Here is a 15,889-nt window from a genome sequence, read left to right on the forward strand (position 1 = left end):
AAATAACATTTCGTTGCTGACTTTTTTGAGGTTAATGTTTTGTCATCCCAGTTAACAAACTTCTTGTTAATTCCTAGTTCCAACTGATTGTCAAACTAGAATTTTTCCGTTCGTGTTTTATAGCTGAGATTGTGAACACAGTAAAGAGACAAGGTGTGAATTTACTCTCTGCAATTTTGCATTTTAACCTGCTCTGAGTGTATGAAAATCCAAGACGTTTAAATAACAACAAATGGCTAATATTCAACACTGAATTTGGCAAGCTGTCATGTTTGTTTTGAAGGGACAAGCCGGTGATGATTGTTCACGGGGAAAAACGTGAATCCAAGGCCAGGTTAATCCAGCAAGCTCAGCCTTATGGCCACATCCGTTTTTGCCAGGTACTGTTTTCTGATATTTCCATACGTTAACAAAACCGAAAGATGTGCACATCTGTGGATGTTAGCATCTATGTGTAATGTGAATGTGTGAGGTACTTCATTAGTGCTAATTTTGGTTAAGCAGATGGCCTTACTCTGTGCCATTTGCTTTGATTCTATTTTACTTATCCATTTAGGCAGCTGCATGTTTACTGAAGCAGTTCAACTTAAGTATCCTTGCAGAAGGACACAAGAGTAGTGCTGCTCCTGTGAATCAGTTCTGCCACGCTCCAGTTACAAGGCTTGTACACGCAATACTTCCTTACGGCCTCAGTTAGGGGACAATAGTTCAGAAGAGTTTGCTATTGTCTTCACTTAAGGTCCACTTAAGAGCCTGGGCTATGCTGTAATTCTTACCTTTTTCCACTTGAGGGAGGCATCCAGCTGCAAGATAAGTAATTTTACCGAAAAAGGGTCATTCTTTTGTGACAATACACTGTTTTTGACCTATTCCCTGAGATGTTCTTGAAAGCTTATTTGGTTCGAGCATCCACCAAATTTATTCTACACTTGAGTAATTTGGTGTTGGTGTGTGCGAAAGGAACTTTACTTGAACACTGCCAGCTAAATCCCCAGGTGAGGCTCTTATTCTTTTGAGATAAAGGTGCTTTGGTACAAATAGGTAATGTGCATTAAATTACAGTTATGTAAGGCACACTGGATAATGGTGTATTAAAGTGAATAATGTTGCATGGCACATAGTGATTTATTGTGGGGCATTATAATATGAATGATCAAATTATAGTAATTATCTAGGCATTATACAAACTGTCTTTAACTTTGTATCTGTTTTGCCGTTATTGTTCATCTTAAAGCTCTGAAAGTTCAGCATTTGTGGCCTTCAAGCATGTTTCTGTGTCTTTTTCATTTTAGTTATTCAGAAATATATATATAAAAGTAACAAATGATTGGGTTGTAAGGCATTTTTTTTTTTTTAAATGCAGTATTATTGTTAATCAGTTGTAGTATGTTTCTACATTCTGTCATGTTTCTGCCAAATAAAGAAGCTACAAAGTATAAAGGATGCCTGGGTAAATCGGGCAAAGCATTCAAGTTTTTCTATAGCTTATATGTATCTCATGTATTTTGTAATATATAGAATCACTTATTAATTTATTAATTTTTTATCATTACATTCAATTATTTGACTATCACAAAATTATTTTATAATTCATTAACAGTGATTATTTATGCTGTGTTCCTACAAGGCTTTACAGAGAAAATTTAAGACGTGGCTGGAATTGAGTTTCCTATTCAGCACATGAAAATGCAACCGTTGGCAGGTGTATTCTTGTAATTTAATTAAACTGGGTGGTTTCATTGCACAGTGCACAATAAATTGGATTTATTTTCTGTTTTTGCAGGCCAAATTGGATATAGCTTTTGGGACTCATCACACGTAAGTGCTTTGTTTTAACCATAAGGAATCTGTCTGTATTTCCACATAGATTTGTTTAGCCGCAGGGCTAAGCTGCCCAGGGTTACGTGTCGACTGCTTAGCTAGGACAGTATTACAGAAACACTTTCAGGATTTAGCATTCCTCCCTGGAGGTACGGCACTGTTAAAGGCTATGATGCGTTAGCACCAGTGATGTATTTTGCTACAGGGAGAAAAGGTCGGGAAAATGAAAGGTCATGCCATGCTCACCCAGTCGCCATTTCGCATAAGCAACAGGGCTGAAAATATTGGCCCTGGCTCTTTGCAGATTTTCTGAGCCGCCGATGCCATACTGTACATCTGTAAACCGCTGGTAAATGCAGAACCCAACAGCTCATAACCTCTGTGCGGTGAACGCTAACCTGTACCACCCTGAAGATCATCTTTTTAACCCTGTCTGCAGCTCACTGGGTAGTTGTAAGGCTTGTAAGTCTGTCCAGGGTCATCATAGGGCAGTCCTCTAAATGGTCACAGTTATGTTGGGTTATTTTCAGGGTGGTATACGATCACAATAAAATGTGAGATTAACGTCTTTGGTGGTTTTTTTGGTTGGCCACAATCGTTTTTTTAAGCGTGTCTGCTTTAAATTGCTGACCTTCACACACAAGTATATGTGTGTCTGTGGTTTAGTAAGAATCTATTCATTGGAGAATATGTCATTTACCCATTAATGGCAACACATCCGTAATCTTAAAATGGGAACACAATGGTAAATGTGATTTATTTCAGTATTCAGTGTTAAATTCACATTTGTATTCATTCTTGGCACAGGTGACATTTGAGAAAGACACTCAGGATCATTATCCATAATGTGTTATTGCTGTATAATGCATATCAAATGCATTTTTAAAGATTGTTGGCAGGTTATTTTAAGTGTAATCAAAATACTGATAATGCTTGAATTGTAATATCATCGGACCAATTAACATTTTAAGGTTGTTTGGATACTGATAATAACTCCAGCTATTGATTGAGCCAGTGGGCCAGTGAAATTAATCTTTCTGTTCTTGTGTTCATGTTGATGCACAACCTCAGATCCATAAACTAATTTCATAAAAAGTTTGTAAGTAATTAATAAAATACATTATGTTGTAATGGCAGAAAGGTACATTTCAGGAACCACTGAAAATGTTGATTTTGGGGTGTAATTGGTGCGGGAGGTTGGCATCCATTTGAATGCAGGTGATTTTGAATGGCGGTGCTCAGACTACAGTTTAGTTGTATCTGGTAATAAATATCAAACAAAAATAAGCCTCTCCATGATTGCATATTTATAAGCAGAATTCTGACTCTCTCCTTCATCTGTTTAATGTTTTGCATGTTTTATTCAAGACTTGGGCAATTGAAAGAAGCCTGAGGAGCATTAAATATTTTTTGATCCCCTTGGTGAAAACAGCTTGCTTGACTTAAATGAAGGGTGGGGGCATTCTGAAATAGTCCTATTCTAACACACCTGTGGTGTCTTGTTTTTTAAATGCAATTTAAATTCTTCTTGTGATGAGTGTTTAGACAGTTTCAGAAAATTGCAGAATATTTGAAAACTGTTTTAAAACTGGGAGAGTTTGAAAATCCACTTAAACAGGAGCTGGACACCTTGGGACATTAAAAAACTCTGTTGTATACGTAAATGATCACATGTAAACTACGTAAATACCATGTCCTGTTGGCTCGTCAACAGCTGGCTCAACAGCGTGCTCCTCTTTATGCTTCCAGCTGTACATTTTCATTGAACATTTCATTTGTTTTTGTGGTGTACTTGTTTGAACTAGTCTTGGAGCGTTTCCCTTCTTGCTCTCTGAAAGCCACCTGTTGCATTTCAAAGCTGCTTTGTATTAAAGTGTCACATTAAAGACAGTGCATTTTCAAAGACCTGTCTGCGGTACCGGTGTCATCAGTTCCAGGTGGAGAGGCGTGTCACGGGTGGGAAAGATGACACGCCGCATCTTTCTCTTTCAGGAAAATGATGCTGCTTTGGTATGAGGAGGGATTCCGCGTTGTGATTCTCACATCTAACCTCATCCGTGCAGACTGGTATCAGAAGACACAGGGGTAAGAGCAATGACATCATTGATGGCGGTGTGCTCATGGGTGTCTTACAGTGTGTGGCTGTACTGTAGAATGGAACCTTCTTGTGGCTGTGGAAGAGTGTGGGGCATTGTCTAAATCTAATTTTAGGAACGTTAGCCCATCTTTGTAGGGTGAATAAATGCTGAATCCTACAGTTTCCTTGCCTGACTATTTCATATCAGCCCTTACAATGTATTAAAAAATCATATCCAAATAACAGAATCGCAACAGATGAAACACTATGACCAAAAATGAAGGTGTCTAATGTAATGACATTTGGAGACAACTGGAAAATTTAATTCATTTAGTATTTTTAAGAAGGGCTTGGTGGTTTTCTCATTCTATTTAATGTAACATAGAGTGGTTATTTCAAGGGGCTTAGTTTCTCAAGGCAAAACACTTTCTGCCTTGACGGTCTCGCTGTTTGAGCATTTTACAACCATGGATGGGCTTTGATACTCTCCCGGTTGGGTCATCAACCCCAAAAAATCAATAGCATCCAAAACAAATTCATCAATTCTGCATCAGAAATCTCCTTCGGAACCATTAGCTTCTGTCCATGTTTCCACTCTATTCTGGTTGGAATTAATACAGTTTGTATGTGAGTATATTTTTCAAATCTAAATAGTATTTGTTCAGTATTTTGGGCTTCTAAACGGTAATGTGTGAGGAGGCATCACATTTTTATGCTGCGTTCCTGTTTTCACATTTTGTTTAATCCAACACAGCTTCCCTGCTTTGATGTCATCGAGTGCAACCAATAACACATCTGTTTTACATCTGAAACGAGTATCACACATAAACAGGTTTATATTAAGATACGCGGATGGTTTCCATGACAGCCTGCAGAACAGCTATTTAAAGAATACTGGGGAAAGTGCACTTCTCCAAAATAAGATACATTAGGCGGCAGAATAGATGAGTTTCTTAAGCCAACGGTATATTTTGCTTGTAGTGATTCTGTTGCAGGTACATGGTTGGATAAAGGGAAGTGCCTTCATTATCTCACTGTTCATACACCATTTAAATCACTTTAAATCGTGCATGCATTTGTCTAAACTTGAGAAGCCTTGTAAAAAAAGGAAATCTTACACCCTTTAGTGCAAAATGTCATTCGCTGTAATTATCACATAAAAAATGAGCATATTATTCAAATGTTAATTTCACAGCGCTGCTGATGGATGATAAAGTTCAGGGTGAAAATGACCTAGTCCTGCATCTATGAAATTCATTTCTCATTAGCTCTCTTGCAAACATAGTGCTCACTGTGTGGAATTAAATTCATTCCAATTTTCAGCGCATGCCTCACCTTTGGCAAAACCACATTCATTTGCAACAAAGGACAAATCATAATGTTTGACATTCCACCGCCAGCCAGTGGGCTAATGGTAATGAACAATACTGTGAGTGTGACTTAAGCCTCAGGCCTGTGCTCTCAGATCCGCAGAATTTCATGTTCATTGACAAAGTTATTTTAACCCTTCTATTGTCCGTTTTCTTGTACAGTTAGAACAGCTAAAATGGTCTGTTGTTTTGTTACAGTTCACTAAACAATTTTAAATTTCTGTTTTTTTATTTTTTATTTTATCAATCTTTGGATTCTGTTGTATTTCAATGTACATTTTTGTTCTCTGTTGTCCATATGCACTATACTGGAGCTCAGACACGAGCTGAAGGTGGTTAATATTGTAATGAGTGTTAATTACCATGCATGTGGAAACAGAGAGGAGTCCTGCCGCAGTGTGTCTCTCAGGCCCCTGTCTGGACAGAGTGTCCTCACCAGCTCAGTTCAGAGAACAGCGCAATCAGTGGGACCAATATGCAGGAATACTGCATGGCCCTGGTGTGTGTGTGTACGTGTGCGTTTGTGTGTGCGCGTGTATGTATTGTGTGTGTGTGTATTTGTGTGTGTGAGTGTCAGTGCTTACGTGTGCAAGTAGTGACAGTTGATAATCTGTGAAGGGACAGTAATGTGTACGAGGGGAAATAATGCATGCATGCATGTATGTGTGCTTGTCGGTGTGTGTGTGTGTGTCTGTGTCTGTCCTTGTATACATATCTATTCTTCAGTACATAGACTGCTAATGCAATTAGTGAATAAATGTAAAGAAAAATGTACCGCTACGCAGCGAAACCTATTGGACGAATTTATTAGAATAACCTATTGCACAAGATTCAATGTTTTTTGGCCTCATCACTTACACACACTGTCGTTTTGAAAATGGTAGAATGAGTGCCAGTTCAGGCTGGTAACCCGAGATTTCCATGGTTACAGGACTAAGGCGTAGCAGTCTTCCCTCTGCCTTCTTCAGCAAACCCATTGTACTTTTTTAATCAAGAAGATGTTGTCTATATAGTGCCCTGCACGTGATGCTCCATTGGGGTCAGGTCACAAGACACCAAAGACCCGTTCTCTGTCCAGCCTTTTACTGAATACTACAACCACTAGAGAGCTGCCACTTCCTCTCTGTCTTCCTCTAAGTCATTCTTTCTGAGGCTGAACCACATATTAATCTGCCATCTTCCACCTCATCTTAAAACATTGAATGGAAAGATGAACAATTAATGTGATTAAGGCCTGCCTTCCCCTCCCCTCGGCTGTTTCTCTCTCTGATTTGCTGTATTCTATTATCTTTCGGCTGCTGTTGTCTTTCCTTTAATATTAATTCATGTGTGTCTCTGCCCCGGAGGTTTGATTTGCCAGGCAGATTTTCGTTCAGTTGGGGGTGCGTTGGGGTTTGCACAGTGCCAGCTGTTCTCGTGTAATGACTCACACAGATCCAGTGGTAGCGGATGGCTCCGTCCCTCCAGATCTGAAATAATGGCATAGAGTCGCTTCTTTGAGCTCTCAAGCTGGGTTTTTCCTTTTTCTTTTTTTCTGATCAAAGGAACGCAAAGGAAATCTAGCTTCTCAGATTTGACGAGCAGCAGGCGTGACTGTCCCCTTAAAGAAAAAGGGCTGGTGGTGTAACTGTAGGGATGATGAGTCACTGAGGTTTCCAGAGGCTCATACTGGGTGAAGCCACCAGGCAGCACTAATGAATTGCTGATTGGGACTAAGCAAAATGTGCTGAATGCCTAGTCCAGCGGCTAGTTCATAAAGCCCCAGTTGTCTGTCCCGTGATTAAAGGACGGAGTGTGGCACAGTGGGTAAGGAACTGCGCTTGTAACCGAAAGGTCGTAGGTTCGATTCCCGAGTAAGGACACTGCCGTTGTACCCTTGAGCAAGGTACTTAACCTGCATTGCTTCAGTATATATCCAGCTGTATAAATGGATACAATGTAAAGTGCTATGTAAAAAAAAAAAGTTATGTAAGTCGCTCTGGATAAGAGCGTCTGCTAAATGCCTGCAATGTAATGTAATGTAATAAAGTGAGCACTGGCATATTCAATTCAGTTTTATTTGCCGGGCACTTTTTGCAGAAACAGGCTTTATAGACAAAAACAGGAATTGGGAGATTTACAAAACTGAGTCTGTATCCCCAAGAAAACTGCAAGCAAGGTAAAACCCTCCCCTGTCAAGGGGGGGGGGGGGACAAACAGTGGTGAGAAAAAACTCCCCAGTGGGAGGAAATCCTCTTCCGCTGGCTGGCCCAGTATCAATAGTTAAAGAACAGCTAAATGGTAATAAGGAGGTAATGGGACATCTATCAGAGCAAATAATCATAGTTGCTGGGAAAATTATAGCCTGAGGTATTAAACTAGCTATTAAAACAGACAGTCCAAGACGTGTACATTAGCTTGCAGTTGAGACGAGCGAGGCGAAGCATGTTGTACTGCGAGCGGGTTGGGCTGGAGCGGTCTGTGATCACGTAGAAGCCCGAGTGTATTGTGGGAAATCCCCCAGGGTGCTGTGCTATGACAGCATATCAAAAGGATTAGAAGAAAGGGGTGTACACAGCCACATCAGCGATTCTGGACTGACAGCGCCCCAGTACAGCACAGAACAGCAAACCAGATCATTCACATGCAGTGAGAGGACAGCAGCACAGTCAGATCAGCTCATCTGACAGCTCTGTGATCCTGATCCACCTTTTTACATTACATTACAATTTCTACAGAGTGCACATTCTAAATGCATGCAGACTACATCCACAACAAGCCCAGAGAAATGTAAAAGAAAATAGTCTAAGCCACAGTCTGAATTGTAAATAATCTAAAGTACAGTCTGAATTACTACACAGTACACTATCTCTGAACAGGCTAGGAGCAGTGTAGAGTAGGTACTGAGAAATGGGCGGAGTCTTCAGGTGTTGTATAGAAAGAATCTGTGTTGCACTGCTACACGGACAGTGAGGGCGAGCTGGTCATATACAGTTGGCCCTAGACTTGCTGCAGAGGCAGTGCTCTCCTGTAGCATCGTTGCTACATATTTTATGATTGGCTAAGATGGAGATTTTTGAGCCTACACTTAAAAACGTGTTACTTATGATTGCCGCGTGTTCCCTCCAGGCTGTGGCTGAGCCCACTGTATCCCAGGCTGCCAGAGGGCAGCCCTGGCTCTGCCGGGGAGTCTCCCACCAACTTCAAACGCGACCTCATCGAATACCTCGAGGCCTACCGCGCCCCCGAGCTCGCCGAGTGGATCGAGCGCATCAAAGAGCACGACCTGTCCGAAACCAGGTGAGGCCGGCTCTCCTGCCGCACTGGCAGCATCCCTCACCCCCACGCACCGACCCCTGCACGCCAGTTTCGGTGGTGGTTGTTCCTTCGTTCATGCAGACATTCTGCAGATTGGCAGATCCCATTCAGTGAGAGTTTGGGACAGGAGAGAAATGGGCACACGTGACGTATTTGTCCCTTTCACTTCCGTAGAGTGTATCTGATTGGTTCTGCCCCTGGGCGATACCAAGGCACTGACATGGAAAGATGGGGACACCTGAGACTGAGGAAGGTAGGGGAGCTGCCTCTCACACTATTCATTATTTTTTTTTATGTTTAAAAAGGCTTTATTGAAATATATTTCCCCTCTTCACTATTTCCATTGAAGTTCCTGAATGCGTTTCTGAGTTTGAAGCTGCTCCACTGAAAAGTTTAATGCAGAACAGCCCGTGGCTTTCCAGGCTATACAGGCTGATTTAGTTGTTGATCAGACGTAGGCAAGGAAGTGCGGCACCTGTTTCTGGATTTCATGCCAACTTGTGGTCCTAATTATTTAATTAGACCTAACATTTACTCCATTTGACATTTTAGCTACATTGCTTGATAAGAACTTGATTGACAGCTGAAGACTGCTCTTGTGTAACTATAAGAACCTTTTTTACTGTGTTCTAATCTACAAGTGTGCCCGTGTTGATGTAGATGGGCAATTAGCTCATTTAGCCAGGGTAATTGGTGGAAGCAAAAACCAGCATACACGCTGGCCCTCGAGGACCGGATTTGCCCACCCCTGTTCTCCATCGTGCTGTTCACTGCATCCACACTGCAGCGGACTGCCAAGCACAAGTTGTTTTTCTTGTTCTCTTTTGTTGTTTTTCCTAAGCTTTTGCGTGAGAACACGAGGCCTATCCTTGGAGAGGAATCCTGGCCTATCATAGGCCAGTTCTCCAGCATCGGCTCCATGGGCATCGATAAGACAAAATGGCTGGCCATGGAGTTCCAGCAGACCTTGGCGACTCTTGCGTCAGCCAAGAAATCTTCCGCCGGCTCAGAGACCACAATGCACCTGGTGAGTACCTTATGCCGTTAAGACTCCAAAGTAACCTATGGGTGTCGTTTGCAAGGCTCAATATTTATCATCAGGTTTGGAATTGGTGCAGTATATTTTTTCTACGAAATGATCAGTCACCTCCTTTCTTGTCGATGTTATGTTCGCTATTCTAACATCAGTATAAGCTAAGGAAGAGATGAACACCTGAAACCTGAGGTTTTGCTTGCATAGCCTTTGACTCTTGGGGAAGTGAGTAAATAAATTACACCTTTTGTACGAAGTGTAATTATGACTTTTGGGATGCTTGGTAGACACGTCTGCATGTAACATAATGGGTAAAAGCTTCACCATAGTAACTGCTGCCATGGAGTTTCTGCAAACTGGTTCTCTAATTTATGTCCGCATTTATAAATGGTCAGTTGAAGGTCTGGAAAAAGTTATTGTCAGATTTATGAACATACATTGTTTTGTATGCCTTTTATTTCCAGCAGTTATTTTGTGTGCGTAATTACAAAACCTCAATTTTTCAGTGTTTTTAGTTTGAAGGTCGCCTCTAGAGCTTTTCAGATCTATTTGGCAGCAACTCAAATGCATTTGCCTTACTCTTGCATTCTCCATTTTTGTTTATTTTAACACCGTGCCTCTGTCTGACATACATCTGACTCCATAGATCCGTAGTTGTTAACACCTTTGAACACACCTTCCTTCTGTCCGGAATAAAAATGGTGAATAAGAGTGGTCTATTAGTGGTCTGAGTATGAACTGAGAGATACTGAGGAGGCTGTGTGAAATCTTTTCCAGTCTATTTCATTTTTTGAAAGAGCAGTGTTAGTCATTTTTCATACGTATTTTTTTCACATATAACAACGACAGGGTTTATTTAATTGGGAGCTGTTTACTTAATTAGATGCACCCTTTTTCTGAGGGGGAAAAAAGGCAGATTTGAATTGAAATAATTGTTAGATGACCATTTCTGTTAGTGGCAATACACAAGTGTGAAGACAGTTCATTATTGTGTAAGGGGAAGGTCATGACCTGGCATACCACTTTCATGAAGAAACATCACCACAATAGTTTGATCAGGAACAAAACGATCTAGCCATTGAACCTGTACCCACTAAAGTCAGGAACAAAATAATAGTCATACAGAACTCTTATGGTGTTCCACTACAGCGTAATGAGGTTCTTGTCTTGTTATATTGTCTCATTCTAGAAATGCATGCAGTGTTTCTTTAAATCTTTTTTGTAGAAAGCTCTGCCCGTGGCCCTCCTGTGCATAGTAACACTTTGTCTCCACCAGCCATCAGTTGGATTTATTGCAGTGGAAATACTAGGTGTTAAATGCTATAAAGATTTCATGCCATATAAAGTGTATGACAGATTTGCAATTTTTGTGTTTTCACGAGAGTACAATAGAATATCAATCATGTTCAACCAGTCCACACTATGAATGCAGTGCATTTATTTGAAAGTACAAAAAAAAAAACTTCATTTCTAATGGTTGACCAGAAACAACAGAATAGGCGATTGTTCTTTCCTGTCATTTTATTTGGGGTTACATTCTTCCTTTGCTCTTCCTCATGTATGTGCCTGACTGATGGCATTTAATCAGATGATGCATATCGATCGGGATGTTCTTTTTCTGTCTCAATGTTGACAGGGACCGAGAACTATAAATAGCCAGGGGGTGTGCTGACAATTCCGACTGTGGACCTGGGGGGGTGGAGGGAGAGACTGCAATTGCAGAACAGGGTGGGGGGAGCGGCTGGAGGATGGGGAAGGACAGATTGTGATGGTGGATCGCGGGGGGGGGGGGGGGGGGGGTTGTATTGTTGCAGTGTACTTTTAGTTCTCTTTTGTTTGTTGAACTTATTTGCCTAAGCAGGTGCATGTAGAAAAAGAAAGTGCACTTTGTACAGGTGATTGAGTTATATGTGTCGGTCTGTTTGGCTATTGAAAGCCTTTCAGTGCATTATTCCTTCACTAAGCAGCACAGATAAGTGGCTTTGGCACGGGGCTCCTGAGCAGCGGTCCAGATGAGGTCCTCCCCATTACGGCTGTAATGCGCCGTGCGGTCCGAACCGGAGCCGGCCCCGCCCGCGCCGGCGCCAGCTGTGGCCCGCGGTCCCCCGGGAGGGCGGCGTGTGATTGTCCTCGGCGCCGTGCCCCCGGTGCGGGCGGATTTCGGGCAGCAGGCCGTGCCCTGCCCTGCCCTCCTCCCCGCGACACGGACCCGCCCGTCCGCCGGGCTCCCTGCCGTCTGCCTGCGCCAGCCGGGTCAGCCGCGTAGACCTCCCGCGCGGCTCGGCGTGTCGGGGGGCATCAGCGCTGGCCGCAGACGTTTGGGGGAAAGCGCACGCCGCTGTGTGGCTTCTCTTGTTCCCGTGGAGGATGCTGAAGTGTTGTCTGCATTTACAAATGACCGTTTCACATGGGGAGGCAGTGGATAAAAGGAGAATGAATCATTTTTTATTAGCTTGTCTGGCTTCACAGTCCTCCTAGGTTTGTTTAGAACATACGGTTTGTCTTTCGGTCAGCACTGAATTTGAATTTGTCCATCCACTTTTTTCTGTTCTAGTTTTCGGAGATGAAGACAGTTTTAAAATATGCTTGTCTCTAGAGACTGAAACAAATTTACAGATTTACAGCTGCCTGTGGATCTTCCCTACTGGACCTCGGCTTGAAACGTCAGTGTTAAATCTATGGCAACTCACAGTGCCAACTGTTTTATTGGCTGTTGCGTTTCCAATGGCGAGTCGCTGTTTTAAAAGCATGTCGTTTTTTCCACTGTGCTTTCTAATAAGGCGTGTCGAATGTCTCAAATGCGAGGTTGTAAAGTCACAACTCTTTCAATCCACGCGAGTGTTAATTGTGCCTCTGTCTGACACATCTGACTTGATGTATATTAGTTGGTGATGGTCGGTCAGATCTTTCTCAAAGATTTCATCCTTGTCTCATTTTAATTATGGTGTAATATTCCATTGTAATATAGCATGCTCAGTTCTATGTTCTTTATGGATAGAAAAAATATGTGGTTCATTTGACATCTTTTATAATTACACACATGCAGTAACTGCTGCTGCTTGTTATCACGCTGGCCTATAATAAGCATGTTCTGCAGCGTGTATCTATAATGCAAGCTAATTGTGTATGGTAATCACGCGGTATACTGCCAGTTAAAAGCCAAGGGCTTAAGTTAGAAATAAGCGTGGGTGGTGAAAAAGCAAGCGTGGGAGGAAAGAAAGAAAATGTTTCAGCTGTAAATAATGATGCTGCACAACTTAACAAAATAAAACTTTATTATCATCTCTACATCTATAACTTTATTATTATTATTCTTATCATTATCTCACACATAGATTCTCTTGTTTGGTATATTAGATACATATTTTCTGCTACATTAGTTGTGTGCTTTCGCAAGTCCTTTTTTATAGCATTAACATTTTTAAACAATGCATTTGTATACAGTTGATCATCTCAGTGCATTGGGGATACAGTCGGGTAGATACAGTATTCTCTCATGTCTTATGAGAGGACATTTGTTTTGTACACGGGGACTTGCTAGCAGTACCTGAGGGTGGCAGTGTAACTGGGCTGGGGGTATGGACCGGAAGCCCTGAAGACAACAGAAAAGCCCTTTTTACCTGGAGCTTCAGTTTCGCAGGGAAGTGCTGAGCATGGATAAGAGGGAGATGTTTTTCTTCTCATGCAGGTCTATCCCACAGTGGACAATGTGAGGACCAGTCTGGAAGGATACCCAGGTGGGTTAATGTCGCATACAGTAATCCTGCACACACGGTAGCCTGGCAAGTAATGAAAGTGCTCTTTTCATCATATCCACCGGGCTCGCGGTGGCCCAGTTTTCACGCTTTCATCTGTTTCTCCAGCTGGGGGATCTCTCCCCTACAGCATACAGACAGCCCAGAGGCAGTTGTGGCTCCACTCCTACTTCCAGTGAGTTCTCCCTTCCCGTGCTCTTATTTACACATCCTCCTCGCTCCCCGACCCCCGCACTGAATCTGCGGGGTCACGCGCTGTGATCAGAACATGAACATGACGGCCCAGTGAGCTAACAGGGCTCCAGACTGCGACTGAATGGTCGCGTTCTGCTAGCTACTCCTCCCCTCCCCTCCCCACAATGTCAGATTTTTTTTTTTTTTTGCCAACAGTAAGTTATGTTTCTGTTATATTCTCTGAAAGTTACTGATTTTTAATTTTTTTTATTTTGTAAGTCATTTGGGGCATTTTGAAATATGCTTTCATGAAAAAATATGTTACAAATGTTCTCAGTGGCAGTTCAGTTTTGCAATTAATTGCACTCAGTTCACTTTAATATTAAACACTGTTGCACCTTATTTCATTTTTAGGATCTCTCCTTTAATTTCATTGTAATTGTCCACATGTCTGACGGTAAAGGCCAATTCAGACATTTCTACGATGATACGCATTATTTCTATTGTGCTATACCGCGGTGGGGAAAATGGTGCCACCAAATCAGGTGCTTGTGCCACCATCTGATAAGCTTTCTGGCAATGTGAAATGTTAGTCTGGATCCCTGGGCAATCTTAATCAATAGTGTAATGGGGTGATGATGGGGACTGAGTGAAAGTGGCAGTGGTCTTAGGCTCAGCACGCAGTGAGTGACAGGTGACTGCTGCAGGCACAGCTGTTCTGAAACAGTCTTATTTGTGTCATGCCCCAATGACACCATGTATATCATAGATAAAATGAGAGATTTTTGACAAGCAAGCAATAAACATTGAGCTGAAATTGAAAATTTACAGTCGGAATGTCAACGTCAAATCCTGTTTCCTAATCATAAATTGATTCCCAAAGGTTTGAAATGTTGTTGGCTAGCGCTCTATTTTATCAATGTGCCTTTGTTCCTGTTTTCGCTGAAAGCCCACCCCGAGCCGCGGGTCTGTGGCAGGCTTTGTGTTCGTCTCTTTGTGATCTCGTTTCCTTTTTTCTAGCCGCTGGTCATCGGAGAGTTCAGGCAGGAGCCACGCCATGCCCCACATCAAAACCTACATGAGGACATCGCCCGACTTCACAGAGCTGGCCTGGTTCCTCGTCACGAGGTACGAGCCGCCGCGTGGGGGATTAGTACCAGAGCGTCGTACTAGCAGCGCTCCCGGTACTACATCACACAGGTCCCCGCAGGCGCGCTTCTCAGTCCTGTGGTCTTCATTTAGAGGACTAGGCCTGTTTGAAATTCTTCCCCGAAGCGACTGGCTTGGCTCTTCCGCTAAGGCACATAAGACTAAATTGAATGGAAATAAGTGATTCTGTCAGCGGGATCAGCAGCCCCTCTCTTCTGCACTCGTCTCACAGCTTCGTTTTCTCGTCACGCTGGATAGCGACGATATCACAGTTACAGTTGCTCAGCATAAGGGAACGGCGTGCTCTCTGGAAGCTTTTGTTCCAGAACGTGTCTGCATAATCTGTCTGCCTCTATACTTAGATAGTTATACCCACTGCTCCTGGCTTTTTTACGATTCCATTTTGGGCTGTATGGAACACACTCTGTGCTTAGGTGTCAAAATAGTCTGGCGTTTCTTTGGGCAAATGCTCTTGCTGAGTAAATTACTGTCTGTATTCCAAGCCAAGTGTCTGGCCTTCACTGCAGGTCCTTGTCATGAGCGAATTAGCCAGAGAAAAAGAGAGATCGGTCATTAGACTTTCAGATTATGTAGCTGCAAATAAGAGACCTAAAGTTTCATTCAGTCAGTTTTGACATGTGTATTCATGATTGTCAGGAGGACATCTACTGTTGCACTGGGTCTTGAATTTTCCAGTTAGTCTGTTTTCACTAGTAAACTATTCCATGCATTATGTGTATATATTCATAAAGGCACTGTTCAGGTATCAACTCAATGCACAACTCCTTGTACCAATGCTGCTGACTTACCCAGTCCAGTCGACTGCAGAAATGATATCATTAGCATATAGAAATGCCAAGTCCTTCACCTCCTCCACTTTAAGGAGAGGTGTTGGGGAAAACCATACAAATAATTTTAGAAATATACAGGTCAGCCATACTTATAAAAGTGTTCCATACCAACATAATGTAAATGCCAATTGCATTTGGAATGTACATGTGATTCTGTCCAACAAAATAATTATTGTACAGGTAATTCCAAGGCAATCTGATCTGAAACCAGCAAGCCCATAAACTTCACCTGCTAAAAATGATGGTGCTATAAAAAGAGTTCTGGTGGCCATTCTTTATAAATGGGTAAAATGCAAAGCAAAGTGGTGTCAGCCTCGATGGTTGTGGAAGAAACTTAGATGGCGATATACAAAGATTTGTGA

General features: G+C 42.2%; 1 protein-coding gene across 3 annotated transcripts in view; it reads left to right on the plus strand.

Moving 5' to 3' along the window:
* Positions 1-15,889, plus strand: part of tdp1 (tyrosyl-DNA phosphodiesterase 1) — a 31,112-nt gene that overhangs the window by 1,915 nt on the left and 13,308 nt on the right. For all 3 annotated transcript variants that reach the window (XM_035380612.1, XM_035380632.1, XM_035380622.1), the window contains exons 5-13: positions 284-380; positions 1,784-1,818; positions 3,814-3,906; positions 8,377-8,547; positions 8,740-8,818; positions 9,407-9,592; positions 13,287-13,335; positions 13,462-13,528; positions 14,548-14,655. In XM_035380612.1, coding sequence (XP_035236503.1) covers positions 284-380; positions 1,784-1,818; positions 3,814-3,906; positions 8,377-8,547; positions 8,740-8,818; positions 9,407-9,592; positions 13,287-13,335; positions 13,462-13,528; positions 14,548-14,655 — 885 coding nt within the window. The remainder of the gene's footprint in view (positions 1-283; positions 381-1,783; positions 1,819-3,813; positions 3,907-8,376; positions 8,548-8,739; positions 8,819-9,406; positions 9,593-13,286; positions 13,336-13,461; positions 13,529-14,547; positions 14,656-15,889) is intronic.

This window comes from Anguilla anguilla, chromosome 1 (assembly GCF_013347855.1).
Source record: "Anguilla anguilla isolate fAngAng1 chromosome 1, fAngAng1.pri, whole genome shotgun sequence".
Taxonomy (NCBI): Eukaryota; Metazoa; Chordata; class Actinopteri; order Anguilliformes; family Anguillidae; genus Anguilla; species Anguilla anguilla.